The 17,531-nt window shown below is 40.4% G+C and overlaps 1 protein-coding gene across 1 annotated transcript in view; it reads left to right on the top strand.

Moving 5' to 3' along the window:
- Positions 1–17,531, top strand: part of rims1a (regulating synaptic membrane exocytosis 1a) — a 172,606-nt gene that overhangs the window by 16,410 nt on the left and 138,665 nt on the right. Inside the window, exon 3 of the mRNA XM_069886157.1 lies at positions 3,164–3,253. Within this exon, the coding sequence (XP_069742258.1) occupies positions 3,164–3,253 (90 nt within the window). The remainder of the gene's footprint in view (positions 1–3,163; positions 3,254–17,531) is intronic.

Genomic DNA, 17,531 nt, shown 5'->3' with positions numbered 1-17,531 from the left:
GTACCAATTAACATTGCAGAAGATGCTAGGTTAAAGGTGAGTGTTGCAAGGGAGGGACATCTGATCTTCTTGGGCTTCAATCAGGCAGAAGGTGAAGGAATCAAGTGTGGCAGCTCAATGACAGGAGAGCCCACATCTATACTGTTTTAGAAGACTCAGCTCAGCACCATTAGGCAGTGGTAATACTCTTTCACAAGTTTTACTTGCCTTACTTGGAGGACTATAGACTGACAAATATACAATTCGGAGCATTGGGAAGACACTTGAGCCTGACTCCATCATTTAATAAGATGATGGCTGATCTGCTGGCAACCTCAACTCTGCCTTCCCATCGGCCCTCCATAAATGTTCATTTCCTTTCTTATTCTGTAAATATCTGTCCAGGCCCAACTTAAAATAAACAAAGACTGCTTCCACTGCTCTTTGAAAAAGGGCTCTCTGAGAGAAAATTTCACCTCATTTTTGCCTTAAATGAGTAACCCATTATTTTTAAATTGTGACCCTCAGTTCGAGGTTATCCCACAAAAGGAGATATCTTTCCCATATCCAACCTATCATGACCCTTCAGGATCTAACAGATTTCAATCAAGTCATCTCTTTTTCTTTTGTGGATGCCAGTGAATACAATCCTACTTTACTAATCCTCACCTTATAAGACATCTGAACAGTTGAAAGGAGACAATCATTCATCTACATCAGGCTCAGTTTGAACTAGTTTTTATTCAGTTTTACTTAGTGGCCCATACACTGAAAACACAGCTCAATTCTTCAACTTTCCTCATTTTTACAAAGGATTTTATGTTATTGCAGACATACCAACACACAGCAGTCACGTCTATGTGGTGAACTGATGGTTGCCTTCTCTGGTATCATGCCACCATATGATTGGTATGAGATCCATGAGTCGATTTAATATTAGTATAACACAAGCTTGTCATGTAGGTAAGGTGTATATAAGATTCTACCCAGGAGCCGCACTCCACAAGCAATTCAGGTGTTAGTTATGTGAACCTTCTCTGAAAAACTTCCTTACTTTAGACAATAATGTTTGGTTCATCTGTTCAATTGCTTGTTACGCTTGTGCTCTAGACTTTTGCAAGTTGTGTCCTTGGACGTTCTGATCCCTCTGAACCTCAGATCTTGCCCCTTGGATAACATTGAGTCATCCAGTAGTCAACTGTCATTGGTGAAAGAATCCAGGTCTTGCCCACAGTTGTTTCACCTAGTGAGACTGCACCAGGTGCGCTGTGTGCCATTCTGGACTCCTTACTTGAGAAAAGAAGGCACAAAGGAGGTTCACCAGGTTGATTGTGGAATCAAGAGGGTTAACTTATGAGAAGAGATTGAATAATTTGTGTCCATCCTAATTGGAGTTTAAAAGGATGAAGGGGATTCTTTGAGAAGTATATAAAATTATGAAAGGAATAGATAAGATAGAAACAGGGAGGTTGTTTACACTGGTAGGTGATACTAGGACACAGCCTCAAGATTTGGGAAGTAGATATTGGACAGAACTGAAGAAGAATGGCTTCTCTTAGAGAGTAATGAATCTGTGGAATTGTCTGCCTAGAATAGAATTGGGTAGAGTGGCAAATCAGGTTTTTTTTTTGCATTTGTGATGACTAAATAGGTAATGTGATGTATTTTGAAATTCAAAGGCATTTGGTAAAGTGTTGCAAAATCAGAGTACATATGGGAAGTCACAATAGTGTAGTTAATGGAGCCACTACCTCACAGCTCCATTGTCTCTGGTTCAATCCTCATCTCTGGTGATGTCTGCATGCAATATGCACTTCCTTTTGTGACTCCGTAGGTTTCTTCCAGCTGATAAGAGCTTGGCTTAAAAATATATTAACAGGAGAAAATAGAGATCAGGAATTCTGAGTTAAGTCATTTCAGTCATTTCTGAGTTAAGAGCTGTGACCAAAAGATAACTACCGAACTTGGTACTTGGGCTTCCCCTCTTCACAGTCTATATCAGTGATTTGGATAAGGAAGCCACATTTTCCTGAGAAATGGATTGAAGAGAGTCAGTGAGAGAGGGGAGGAACAGGGAGGGAGAGAGCAGAATGGGTGCAGAGTCAGTGACTGTGGAAGGAGGGAGGAGCTACATTTTATTATTGAAGTTGGTGTCACGTAATTTGTTGATTCATTGGAACCAGGTGTTTTATTTTTACCTTCAGTGATAGTTTTTTTTTGCAGCTTGGTGTGGATGAATTGAGCTGTCAGTATAACAGACCTTGATGTTCTTGTTTTGTCATGTGGGCCTGATTTCTGACCTGCTGATCTGCTCTATACTTTTCTACTGATGGTGTTTCGGTCTTCTGCTCAGTCTTCTTTGTTGACTCAGCTGTTACAAAATCATTAATCTGTAACCTTCAAAATAATGCTGAAATATGAACAGATTCCAGCTTCAGGGAGTTGATGTAAACAATCGTTTTCATATAAAATATGCACAAAAATTGGATCTCCCAGATAAACTGAATTGTTGAAAACTATCATGTTTTTATATTTCTCTGTAAATGACATAGAGACTTTTCACCCTTTTTCGTGTTTTGATCCTTAACATACAATGTTCAGTTATTCCTTGAATTAACACCTCAGTTCTCAAAGCCACAATTTTGGTTTTCTTTTCACATCCCTTCAAGATCAATCTTTACTTTCAGCAGACAAGGATTATTTCAGATCAGAAGAAACATTTTACAGCCCCATGTGAGCTTAGAATCACAATATTTTTCAAAGTTCCAGAAACACCCAAATCAAACTTTGTGTGCAATCCTGCTGCATCTTTCAGAGATACAAGCGGAAACCATCAGCATGTCAATTGCTCGCCATCTAATCATGCAAACTATCAAACATACATCAACTTTTACTTGTATTGATTTTTGTAAATATAAGAGTTAAACCCACTCTGTACAACATTAGCAAATGATTGTCAAAGGTTGCTTTAACTGTGTCATGCTTCTGTTTTTGACCGGATGGTTTTAACATTCATCCTGGCAATTTTTCAGCATTTTTGAATGATTGAAATCATAACTGTTTTGTATTATGTTTTGAAGAGTGCATTGCTTTTATGATTTACGATCTAACATTATATTCCTTCTTTGTTTTCCTTTCCCGTCCTCCTCCTCTTCCACCATTGGATCCCATGTACTGGCATTAGTGAAATACAGCACTCTCTTGACAGGGCTAGGAGTGCTAGCACCAACTGTTTGAGACCAGATACTAGTTTACAGTCACCAGAACAAGACAGGTATATCCAACCCTTTTTTATCCTTGTCATCTGTGCCTGATGATTCCGTGTTTCTTTAGTTGTGACCCTGTAGGAGTCTTTGCTTTGTGTCATGTTCAGACTATAGCAGTGTTTACAATGTTTTCTGCCCTTTGGCATAAGGTGAATCCTTAGACTTGAATCATATTAACCTTGTGTATACCTTTCACTCTGAGAGCTTGGCATTTCAATAATTTTGCTTTCCTTGCTTATGTTTTTTTCCCTCCAGCTTGCAGAGAGCCTTTCATATGTTGACAGTGGTTTTGTACCTTATTATTCAGTGGCAACCGTGTCTGCCTGTCCCGCATCGGACTTGTCAGCCACAAACGAGCCTGCAGCTGACGTGGACATTTACCCCTCCATAAATCTTCGTCTGCGAAGCCAAGCCAAAGATTCAGTGGCTAGTATTTAAAAACAAAACTAGGAATTTTCTCATTTAAAAAAAAATTATTGGTGTTTACATGATACATTATAAATATTTAAACATTACAGGTTTATATTATGTTATAAGATTCAAAAGAAAAAAATGAATTATTACAAAAAACTTAATGATTTAAAAAATATTTCAGAGTGCAATCATATTGAAGAATATAATTAATCACACACAAAAAAACACAAACTACAAAAAAAAATCAAAACCCCCCACCACTAAGCAAGGTTAAAATTTAACATATAGGAATCAAGTGACAACTACTTGGAAATGGACAACACAGCACTAAAGTTTCAGAAGAATCCTAAATCTTACATTATGATCATAGTCCATAAATGGGCCCCATGTTTTTGGAAGTTAATATTTAAATCTTTGATGGCATATCTATTTTTTTTCTAAACTGAAACAAGACATAATATCACTTGACCATTGTGTTTGGGTTGGTGGAGCATTGTCTTTCCATTCAATCAAAATTGTGTATCTAACTATCAATGAAGCAAAAGATAAAATTTAATTTTGGCTTGAAATTATCCAAATAAAGCAATTAAAGGCCAAGGTTCCAAGATCTCGTGATAAAGGGACAGAAGTAGGCTATTAGGCCCATTGAGTCTGTAGACATGTTCAGACATCTTACTGCCATCCAAATTTACAACAGTCATAGTCTGAGAGGCAGTGCAAAATAATTTGTCCATTGGTCACTTGCATTCGAGCAGAGAGTGATTTCCGAGTAATATTTGTTGAAATTGTAATTCCACTCTTATGACCGCGCAGTGCCTGCTTTATATTGGCAAATCCTAATCCTCAACTCAGTGCAGATAGATGACAAACAAAATAATCTGTGTTGTGCATACTCTATCACGTATCTTACTCAAGAAAGATGAACTATATCAAATAATTTGCATGAATGCATTGTTTACAACCTTGTCAACATATTATGGGCTTCTCTTCTACATGTTATTTGAAGTTTTTATTCTCTTTAGGCTATGCCTCATCCTTGAACAGAGCAAGTTAAATGCTACAGGTATTTATTTATAAGATGTGTATAGGCAATGTTTGGCTTTAATTTGGACAGGTGAGATGCATGGAAGCCATCCAGCACTTTCTGAGCACTGCACAAGGTACAGGCATGGTGGCAACTTTTTTTCCCCCTTTTCCTCACTTACAGCTGCTTTGCTAGGTTTACTCAGCTTTGCAAGATTGACCGGAGATACTTTGATGTTTTCCTGTGTTGCTCAGCGGTAAACAGCCAACTGGAAAGATGCCCCAGCCACAGAGTGATGTGTTTAGACACAATGCAGCATTGCAGTACTAAAAGTAACTGGATGTCAAACAGAGTCAAACTAGTAAATCCTCTGCTTATCCTTATATGTTTTCCCAGTGACTTAGTGTCATTATTGCTTTACCTTGATAGGGTTTGATACTAGCCTGGCCAAGTTTGACAAATCCAGGTCATGACTTTGCATAAAAGGTTACCTGTAGAATTGCATTTCCTAAATGTTTTTCTTAAACATGAGTGAACATTTCTGTGGCATAATCCATTTTTAAAAAATCCTGAACAAACTGCACTCACGATGCATTCTCTCCACTGGCCGGCTCATTCAGAGAAAATCATGTTATTTAATGCAAACAAATGAGATTTTCCACACCACTTTAACATTGATGATTTGGAGACATCACAGAAACATAAACTAGAAAAGAAAAAACTTAAACATTCGTGAAGTAACACCTAGCTGGCCACCCATGACTTCTTTCGCACTTCATGAAATCTTTCAGATAGCTGGCTTTGAGTTCAAAGAAGCCACATGCCTTCATTAAAATGATGAAAACTGGAGTCATCCTTACAGGTGTGGCAGAGTTCTGAGGGCCTTACTTGGCATCATCTGGAGCTGCAGCTGACACAGACTACACAATAATGAGGACACTGATACTTTTCACATGGATCATGTTAAACAAATTAAAAGATTGGTAGTTCAGAGTCAAATACCAGAGTCCTAACTGTGATCACTTCATTGCAATTAAGTTACCAAAACATCTGATAGATCTAAAAAAATCAACTTCCTCTTTTCTTGTTGACAAGCTGGTTAAAAGGGTCCTCCACGACAGAAGGTTGATCCGTATTGGATTATCAGTAAATGATATGTAATTGATTATTCAAGATGAGAGAAACTGGCAAAACTATTGTGTCTGTGTAAATGCTTGTGTGCACTTTGTTTGTGGCTGTGCTATACAGTGTACATGTGTGAACATTTAGCGAAGATGGAATCCAAATCCATCATAATGCCCCACATAGTGAAAGAGTTGTGAACAGGAAAAAGGAATCTCAGGGTCATTTGTGATGTCATATATGTACTCTGGTTGTCAAGGCTATCTTCATAGAGTTTTCAGCATTAAAATAGGACCTTTGACCCACCACATCCACTCCAACTATTGCACCCATCAATATTTTTTTATGAAAAATGATCTCCCAAGGAACTTGCAGTGAATCAATGGTCTTGAATTTCCTACTTTTCTAAGTGGGCAGGATGATAAATTCACTAAGGACAAAGCCAAGGAAGTAAATTGGCATGTCAGTATTCAGAGGAGTATCTTGTGCCAATTTTGAAGGACAAGGTGTGCCTATTTTCTGTTTGCCTCTTGTATGTTCAGTTTGGGACAAGAAACACCGAGACTTTAGCTTCTTCTTGTTCTTCCATAAAAGTGTAAACATTAAGGGGTCCATTATTTAGAACACCAGGGGAGAAAATTTGATGGAAAAGAATTAGAATATCGAACAGTAAAGCACAAAAACAGCCCTTTCAACCCATGTGTCTGTGCAGAATGTGATGTCCAAGTCAAACTAAAACTCTGCTACTTGCACATGATCCATATTCACTCCATTCCTTCACATCCATGTGTCTATCCAGAAACCACTTATATGATGGTATTGTACTTGCTTCCACCAAAACCTGTGCTAGGCTATTCCAGCCACCCATGACTTTCTGTAAAAATACCTTCCCCACATTTCTCTCTTAAACTTCCCATCTCACATCCTCATTTAACCCTAGGAAAACGATTCTGAATGTCTGTCATGATTTTATAATTTTCTTTAAGGCCTACCCTCAGCCTATGTTTCAGAGATAACAACACAAGTTTGTCCAACCTTCCCCATAACTTGTACCCTCAAAGCCAGACAACATCCTCTTTTATTCCCCTTCCAAAGTCTCTATCCACATCCTTCCTATAATGGGGCAACCAGAATTGCATAAAGTTTTGCCTCAGCAAAGTTTTATAAAGATGCAAATTGACTTCCTTCCTTTTGCACTCAGTGCCCTGCCAATGAAGGCAAGCAAACTATACACCTTCTTAACCACCCTCACTGTGTACCTCATCCCCCAGATCTCTCTGCACATCAATGCTTTCAAGAGTCCTGCCATTAACTGTATATTTTCCCTTTACATTTCACCTCCCAAATTGCAGCACCTCACACTTGTAGGATTAAACTCCATTTGCTATTTCTCTGCCAACTGATCCATATCTTGTTGTATTCTTTGATAGCCCACTACACTGTGGACAACTCCACCAATGCTTGTGTCATCTGCAAAAATACCAACCCAACAATCTACTTTTTTTAATGCAAGTCATATATATCTCAAACAGCAGAAGTCCCAACACCACTGGTCATAGACTTCCAACCAGAATAATATAATTCCACCACAATCCTCTGGTTTCTATTGGCAGCCGTTTCTGCATCCAAACTATCAATTTAATGTGGGTCCCATACATCGGTACGTTCTAGATCAGCCTAACACAAAACCCAGAAACATTGAGCCAACAGTCTTGTTCTTCTTGGAACCACATCTAATGGCCACATTATAATTGCATGTACTCATCCAGTCTCTAAATTCATCTACCTTACCTATAACATACTTTGCATAAAATAAACACACTTTAGTCCATCTGTATCACTGTAACAATTCACCTGTCCCTTCGTGTCCTTCATTTCAAATTTACTTGCCTTAAAATCTGCCATCCCCTTAACTCTCCATTTGCTGCCCTGCTGCTCTGCTTCCGCCCACTCCAATTTAAATCCTCGCCAGTAGCACGAGCGAACCTCCCCATGAGGATATTGGTTCATCTCAAGTTCATGTTTAGCCTGTTCCTCTTTTACAGGTCTCACCTGACCTGGAAGAGAGCCTGATGATCCATATATCCATATTTCTTGCCTCAATACACAATGCACGGGTAGTGATCCTGAGATTATTATACTGAAAGTCCTGCTTTCTTACTTACTACCTAGCTCCCTGAATTTGTTCTGCAGGATCACATTTCCCTTCCTACCTATGTCATTGACACTAATATGGACCATAGCCTCTGGCTGCTCTCCCTCCTGATGCACCATCAAAGACTATAGTTGACAAATCCATAGGCTTTTATTCACTTAAAAAACAAAGGCAGATCCCTTCTGCTCAACAGTCCTGCACTGAGGAAGGGGGCTGTGCAACAGTCACCTTTATATAGGAGCCTGTGGGAGGGGCCACAGGTACAGCTGGCCAATGGGTATGCCTGACCAGACAAATACATTTAACAGTAGTTTACCACATTCACCCCTCATTTTTAAAAAGAGACAAGTGGGGTGAAGTGGTGCTTATAAAGTCAAAAATTGTCTTTCGATGGTTGAGACCATCATTGTACCAGTTGTAACTGCAAAGCAGTGACAAGGTCCTGGAAGGTCTCGAGTGCCTGTATGTGCTCATCGGCGCTGAGCTGGTGGGTAAGCGATGACAGGTCTGGTGTATCCCTCTGTTGGGGAAGAGGCAGGGTACAATGGCTCAGATGCATCGTATGTAGTCAGGGGTGAGGAGGGTGTGGGGTGATCAGTGGAGGCCTCCAGGGCCCCTAGAGGAGCCAAATCCCTACAGAGACAGTGTCCTATGTCCATCAGGATACACCACATAGGCATGGAGGAGATGGATCCTTTCGACTAGAGGGGCCAGATTTGTGGCTCCTCAAATGCTTCCAGAATAGGACCAACCCTGGGATATCAGCCACACCAGCGGTTTGGTCCCTGTCGCAGATTTCCTTGGAAAGGAAAACATACGTTCATGCGATGTGGCATTTGTGGCAGTACATAGAAGGGACCTGATAGTGTGGAGAGCCTCCAGCAGGACATCGCCTGCAGGAGTCTGGAAGGCCCCTCGGTCACAAGGCCAGGAGAATGGCCTTCCAGACTGTAGTGTTCTCCCTTTCCACTTGTTGGTTCCCCTGGGGGTTGTAGCTAGTGGTCCTGCTCAAGGCAATGCCCCTGGGCAACAGGTACTTTTGCAATTCATTACTCATAAAAGAGGATCCGCCAGTCGCTGTGGATATAGCTGGGGAAGCTGAATAGACTGTGCAGGGCCTTGATGACTTTGGCAGCTGTCATGTCAGAGCAGGGGATGGGAAATGACATTGATAAAATACACGTTGCAGTCTGTGGAGGGCAAAGGCCCTTTAAAATTAACACTGAGGTGCTCAAAGGGGCGGGTGGCTTTTATCAACTGTGCCCTGTCTGGCCGGTAGAAGTGTGGTTTGCACTCAGTGGAGACCTAGCAGTTCTTGGTCATGGATCTGATCTCTTCAATGGAGTTCGGCAGGTTGCGGGCTTTGATGAAGTCAAAGAACCTGGTAACTCCAGGTGCAGAGATAATTATGGAGGGTTTGTAAGCAGTCAATCTACACACTGGAACAAGTCCCATGGGACAGGGCATCCGGTGGCTCATTAAGTTTCCCTGACTGATACAAGATATTGTTATTGTAGGTGGACAGTTCATTTCTCCACCTCAGTATCTTGCCGTTTTTAATTTTGCCACGCTGCTGGTTGTTAAGCATGAATGCAACTACATGTTGGTCAGTTAGCAGGGTAAATTTTTTTACCTGCCATGTTATGGCACCAGTGCCTCACTGTTTCTTCAATGGCTTGGGCCTCTTACTTGACCGAGGAGTGTCAAATTTTTGGGCTCTGTAGGGTGCAGGAGTAAAAAGCAACTTGCCTGCTTGCCTGTTGTTTTAAAAAAACTTTATTTAATATTTTGAAAACAAAAACTTTTACAAAATCCATAATATAAAAATGAAGACTACAACTATCCCACCCTCAACAGACCCCACAAGGGAAGCATTAAAAAAAGAAAAAAAATACATACAGCAGTTTAAGATATTACTAAATTCATACATTTCAAATAAGGTAACCACATCTTAACAAAAAAAAATCATAATTATCATGCAAATTATATGTTATTTTCTCCAAATAAATCCAGGACCTCAACTCATTACGCCAATGATTTACATTTATCTCAACCTCGTCTTTCCAGGAAGTCGCAACACATTTACGTGCTACCGTCAATGCTAAACGTAAAAATGCTGTCTGAAACTTATCTAACCCCAAGTCCATAAATGGAACAATATAACCCAACAAAAAATTTTTGGGATCTAATAAAAATTGAATTTTAAGCAAATTTTGAAGAAATTCCCTAATTTTAAACCAAAATGATTGAACTTCATCACAAAGCCAAACAGAATGTAAAAATGTTCCAACACATCATCCACATCTAAAACACAACTCTGAGTTACTAAATCCATATTTTCTCAATTTCTCAGGGGTTAAGTATAACTGCTGCAAAATATTATAATTAATCATACTATATCTTACATTAAACAATTTATTCACACCATCAAAACACATCATCTCCAAGTCGGCCTGGTTGATATCACAAATTAAATCATTTTCCCATTTAATCCTGGATTTATCTAATTTTATTTTATCCATAGTATCTTGCAACAATGCATACATCTCTGAAATAAAGCCCTTACCTGAAAAATGAGAAATCATAAACTCAAATTTCGTTAACTTAGGAATTTTAATTTCTCTTCCAAAATTATCTTTCACTAACGCTCTAATTTGATAATAAACAAAGAATTCCCTGAAATCCCAAATTTCTCTCTTTTGATTAAATGATAAAAATTTACCCTCTTCAAAACAGTCCTGCAATAACTTTATTCCTTTAATCTGCCAATTTCCTAAAAATCTGATATTCCATGAAAAAGGAATCAATTTATTTTGATATATTGGGGCCTGAACCGATATTTTACCTTTGAGCCTATTAATAAATTCATTTTGGTCCAAATCCCTAACAAATGTTTCAAAAATCGATACATCATATCTCTGTGATAAAGCAGAATTCCATTTAAATACAAATTGATGTGGACAAGGTTCCAATATACCAGCCAATTCTACCCTACAAATTGCAAACCTCCCAAAGCGTATTTCCAAGTATTTATGCATCGCTACTCTAGCTAATGTTCTCTTCCATAGAAATTCTCAAGCTACTTTATTTAAGTCTTGAAAAAAAGATTTTGAAAGAGAACAAGGAAATTATTGAAAAAAATACTGAATTCATGGAAAGATACTCATCTTAATACAGTTTACTCGACCTATTAATGACAAAGGTAAATCATTCCATTTAATCAAATCAATTTTAATCTTTCTCATTAACAATACATAATTTAAATTATACAATGATTGAATATTTACATCAATCATTATCCCTAAATATTTAATTTTATCAGTCCAATGGAATTTAGTAATTTGTCTACACTGGTCGTAATTTCCTTCAGAAATTAGTAATATTTCGCTTTTATCCCAGTTCACTTTATATCCTGATAATTTACCATATTGTTCTAAACATTCTTGCAAGTAAATTAAAGATCGTTGCGGATTAGTTAAATATATCAAAACATCATCAGCAAATAGATTAATCTTATATTCATCATCTACTATCCTTATACCTCTAATATTCTCATTCTGCCTAATAGCTTGAGCTAATGGTTCGATGACCAATGCAAATAGTGCTGGCGACAGAAGACAACCTTGACGAGTTGAACACGATAATTTAAAGAAAGAAGAGGTTTGACCATTTGTCGCCAGCCTAGCTACAGGATTATTGTATAATGCCTTCACCCAACCAATAACAAAGGGTCCAAACTAATATTTCTTCAAGACTTTAAATAAAAAATTCCATTTGACTCTATCAAAAGCTTTTTCAGCATCTAATGCAACTACCATTGGTAGGCTAGGTTGCTGACATGAAGCATTGATAGGTGAAATCACTCTAAGAATATTATCAGAAGCATAACTATTTTTAATAAAATCAGCCTGATCAGCATGTACCAATTGTGGTAAATACTTAGCAAGTCTATTCACCAATAGTTTTGCTATTATTTTATAATCCACATTTAATAAAGAAATTGGCCAATATGAACCTTCTTTCAAAGGGTCTCTATCTTTTTTTGGTATAACTTATTATTGCACTTTAACATGAATCTGGTGAAGCTTGTTCCTGGGTTACCTGATGAACGTCCATAAATAAGAGGACAGATCATCATAAAAAAAATTCTAAAATTCAACAGTGAACCCATCATCTCCTGGAGATTTCCCATTAGGCATTTCTTAAATAACATCCTTTATTTCTAAATCTGTAAAAGGAGAATCCAGTTGGCAGCCAGAGCGAAGACTAACTCATCGCTTTCCTCCTGAAATGGGACAGATTCATCCACAACATTCATTGTGGCTTTATTAGGGACCCATTGGGCATAATAAGAGAAGAACCCAAGGCATCTTTTCAGGGCCTTAAGGCAGTGGGGTTGGAAGTTCCAGGAGCGGCCATATGTGGTCAGAGTCTGGGCCAATGACTCCATTCTCCATGACACAGTCGAGGATAGCAAGGCTGGTTGTGCAAAATATGCACTTGGCCTTTGTGGTGAAACACTATTACAATCATTGAACTGGTTGGCCCGCCCCAGTACTGTAACTCCTCCCCCTCCAGGATTCCTAATAAAGGCGGTATTGCCCAGTCCCCTCCCTCAGTACTGCCTTGGAATCAGGCCAACAGCATGTAAGATATGACTAAGTTTATAGCAATTAAAGCATATTAATCTTGACCTGGTCTGTTGGGTCTAATTCATAGCATTACAACCTTATTATACATGAGGTTGAGGAGTTTGACAATTTGGAGGAATTTCTGGAGGATGGTGTCATAGCCCTGCAGGGCATGGCTGCAGGTGGTGATGTGAAAGTGGCCTGAAGCTTGTACTGGTCCACCATGTGGTCCATCTCGCTTTGGAAGACTGAGATGTTGTTTGTTACGCTGAAGGGAACCCACAGGAAATGGTAGAGGTGGACATCTGCCTCAAACTTAATGTATTGGGATAGGGAGCTGGTGACATGCTGATTTCAGGTCAATGGTAGTAAACACCTTATTCTGTGCAATTTGGTTCATCATGTTAGCTATGCGGGGGAGGGAATATGCATCTAATTGTGTGTACCTGTTGATGGTCTGAGTGTAGTCTTCCCCATTCCTCACTACCACTACCTGCACTCCCTAAGGGGTGGAGCTAGCTTCAACGATCCCTCTAAGTAAACAATGTACCTCTGCTTGAAAGAAGGCCATGTCCCAGCATTGTACCGTCTACTTTTAGTGGCGGTAGGTTTATAGTCAGGGTTGAAGTTGGTGAACAATGGTTGAGAGCCTGCAGGTCGTGTGTGGTGGGCGAATGGGTTGTTGGCCATGTACTTTGAGGGAGAGGGGATATGGCTGAGGAGTGGGTGGAGCACAGCAGTCAGTTTGAAAATTGCAAGTTAGAGACAGGGGTGGATGTGGCCCATTAAACTTCATCATCATATTTTTAAGATAACATTGAAAATCAAGTCCAAATAGCACAGCAACACAGACTTGTGTCACTACCAAAAGCTTTAGGTCTTTATAGTCTGTACCCCATAAGGTTAGAGTCACAATGCAGTAGCCCCAGACATCTGCCATGTGCGATCTGGAGGCTAAGGGGACCTTCTCGTTCATCGGCATTACTGGAAGGGAGAAGCACCGCACTGTGTCGAGGTGTATGAAGCTCTCTGCGCTCCCATTGTCAAATAGGCAACTCATCACGTGGCCATTTACCTTAATGTCCATCTTTGACCTGGCGAGCTGTCTTGGTTGAGTGTGATGGAGGCTAGTGTCGGGTCACTGTTTGTCACTGTTACGGAAGACGGCAGTGACCAAGATGGCGGGCCTAACAGTTCGCACATGGTGCTGTTGGCTCCCGGCAATGGCGGCGTCCAGGGTGGAAGCCCCCGTGATCAATACACAGCGTTGCTAAGAAAGGGTTTAGGAAACACTTTGGCATAGTGTCCCTTCTTCCCACAGCTGGAGCAGGTCTAATCCGTTGCTGGGCAGCATTTCCTCTGGTGCTTACCCAGGCCGTAAAAATAGCAGGTCTGGTGCTCCCAGAGTACTGTGGCTGTAGTTGGGTTTCTCATGGAACAGGGCGAAAGCAGTGGGAGGCATTCACGGAGCACTGCTGCCGTGGTCAACTCATTAGCGGAGCATAGGGGTGGTGGTGCGACTCAAGATGGCGGCAAACGCGGTAACCATGAGGCGGCCGCATTATCTGTCGAGTAAGCCCCCATATTCTGGAAGGCCATCTCCACTGTATCTGCCAGCTCAACTGCTCTCTGCAGACTGAGCTCCAGTCTCTGGTAGATGTCGTTCAACCTGATCCTGGTGACGTAGGCATCCCTGATCAGGTCCTCAGTGTACTCAGCATTCACAGACTCTTCCAAGGGTTCTTAGGGCCCGAAGGTACTCGGCATTTGACTCACCGGGTTGCTGTTTGTGGGTGACTAGAAGATGCCTGGTGTAGACAGCGTTGATCTGCAGGTACTGGCCTTTAAGGATCTCTGTGGCCTCCTGGGATGACGTGGCGTCCCTGATCATGGTGTACACCAGGGTGAAGACTTAGGAGTGCAGTACCTGCAGTTTATCGATCTCTGACCGCATGATGGCTGAAGATACCTGCAGGAATGCTTTAAAACAGCATAGCCAGACTTCAAAGTTGGTAGATGCCTCAGGTGATTGAGGGCCTTTCTGGGTTTAAGATCTGCTCCATTGCAAAAACTTTAGTGAATAAAATTAATGCACCATAAAACCAATAGGCTTTTATTCATGAAAGACCAAAGGCACATTCTTACTGCTCAATTGTCTGGCACTGAGGAGGGGGGCTGTGGAATAGTCACCTTTATACAAGAGCCTGTGTTGGGGGGGGGGGGGGTGGCACAGGTACAGCCAGCCAATGGGTGTGCCCAACAGACAAATACATATAACAGTGGTTTACCACACATCCCCTCTCAGAATATCCTGTATTCGCTCAGAAAATATGGCATCAGGAATGCAAGATGTTATCCTGGAGTCTTGCATGCAACCACAGAAATGCCTATCTGTGCCCCTATCTATGGAGTCTCCTATCACTTACACTTGACCTGATTACCTTTTCCTCCTGAGCCTCAGAGCCAATCGTGGTGCTGGTAATCTGGCTGCTGATGTTAAACTTTGATAGGTCATTCCCACCCCACCCTACCCTGCCACCTCCCCACCCCTCCCCTCAGCAGTATCTGTTATTATGGGAAATAGTCAGAGGGGCATTCTGTATTGTCTGCCTTGACCCTTTACTCTTATGAGTGGTCACCCAGGTACTTTAGGTGTGAGCACATCACTATAAATGTCATCTCTGACCCTCTCAGATGATCCCGATTTCATCCAACTGCAGCTCAATTCCCTGACTTGATCAATAAGAAGCTGTAGCTGGGTGCACTTTCCAGGGACACTGGAAATCTGTCTGATAGCCCTCATCCTGTAAGAGGAGCATACCTCAGCCCTGATTGACATCTCCACAGCACTGAACTAAGTTGCACTCTGCCTCAAAAGCTAAAGACTATCTGTCCCTATCTGAACCTCTACTCAGCTTCACCCCCCCATCCCCCACCCCCTGCCAACTTGTCGAAAGACCCTTTTGCACAGAGTTTGAAAGCCAAGCTTTATCCACCTTTTGCGCACTGTGACAGAATTGCAAGGTGGATTGTTGGGGGTGGTGGTGCGGGTTTCTAGACTTACTTACCCATCTTCAATCCACAGAGGTTGGTAGTCTCAGTAGTTGAGCATATTTGATGGCAAGAACATGACTTTTCAGTGTAAAAAAGGCTAATGTCTCTCAATCCAAAGCAACTGCACTTGAACTCTAGTATTATTGGCCTAAGAGCATTGATCCACACTCACTTTTCAAGCTATGGATCCAGACTTAATGCAATCTCCACATACTTCAGAAAGACTAGTTCAAATTCTGTACCACTCTATCCCTGTTAAGTGATCACAGTTTTCATCTTCATCATTTGACAGTTGATTCTCAATGACAACAGCAATAAAAAGTTCGAATAGGATTGATCCATGTTTTGGCAGATAGCTAAGAAAAAATAATTTTTCAAGCTTTAACCTAACATTCAGAGTAGGTGGGAAAAGCCTATTCAAAAGTAATGTGCAGGTCTTGTGCTTTATTAGATAAACCCACTATTATGAGACTGTCACATGAACAAGGAAGGTCACACATTTATCATGAAGTCATCCAGCACACAAAACAATCCCTTCAGCCACCACATTTGTGCCAGCCATTTTTGCCCATCTAATACTAATCCCATGGATCCACATTTGGTCTATGCCTTACCTAATCAAGTCTCTTTCCAAATACCTCCTAAATGTAGAGACGGTATCTCATTCCACCACCTCCAGCAACACCTACCAGATATCAACGATCTGAAAAATTTCTTCTTGGATCTCCTTTAAAATATCTTCTTCTCACCTTAAACTTGGGTCCTTATTTTGACATCTACCACAGGAAAAATATTCTTTTTATGCCTATTATAATTGTATATTCCTCAATTAGTTCACCCTTTGCTCCAGACATCCTCAAAGACAGAATCATAGAAAGAATGTATTAGTTGGCCTCACCACCCATCAGACAGGATGGCAGCGATAAAATGGCACACAACGCAGAGCCTTATTTTTCACATGGTGTGTATAATTCAGAAGCACCCGGCAACCATATGAAACCCACTGTCAAAGAAGGAGGTTTCGAATAAGGGATGTCATACATATATGCAAAGGCTAACACAGAGCCAGACAAGATTACAGTACCAAGTACTGGCACATTACCAAGTTTTTTCCACTGTACTTTTAACAGACTTTTCACATCAAAATAATGCAAATTTGATCAAAACTTTTCAGTTACAATAAAGTTTAAGTGACAGAATCGCCATAATTCGCCATCACCATTTTCCAGCTTTGCATTATTCATGCATTATACCATTGTAAAATCTGAATAAGTTTCCATGTTGCTTGTGTTTAGACACCTGGGGTACACTCCGAGTCAGCCATCTACCGCTAAGCCTTTGCTGGCATTTTCTGGTTGCCAGTTTCTGTTTAACTTGTCTATGTATCTTCCTGTTTCATGGTGGAACAGGTGGTTTCACTCCCTAGATAGGAAACGACCTCCTAGTCCCAGGATTCACATCCAGCATGTCTCTCCAGAGGATGACAGGTACTGACTAATTCAAAGTGTACATGGAGATTTATGTATATCAATATGTGCTGCTCATTGGTAACAGTTAACTGCTTTTTTTCATTTTTGCTTTCCAGTACAGGTACTAAATATAATTGACAATTCTTATCTTTCATTTTGATCTGCAGTAAATAACTTTCAGTTTATATTCTTTTTCCATGTTCCTGTCTACTGAACTGCCCGGTGTGATAAAGAGGATATTTCACTTTCAGAATCTAATACTAAAATTACTCATCCTTTATCCTTCTGATATTGATATATTTCTGCTGATTGTTACTTCATCCAAACCAATATTCAGTCCAAAAAGCCTGAAAAGAGCCACGTTTCTTTGAATCCATAGAGCAAAAAAATAGATTGCTTCTGAAAGCGTGCAGGAAA

This window comes from Narcine bancroftii, chromosome 6, assembly GCF_036971445.1.
Source record: "Narcine bancroftii isolate sNarBan1 chromosome 6, sNarBan1.hap1, whole genome shotgun sequence".
In the NCBI taxonomy this organism is placed as follows: Eukaryota; Metazoa; Chordata; class Chondrichthyes; order Torpediniformes; family Narcinidae; genus Narcine; species Narcine bancroftii.
Note: the sequence above shows the minus strand (reverse complement) of the source record. Positions and strands in the feature narration are given on the sequence as shown.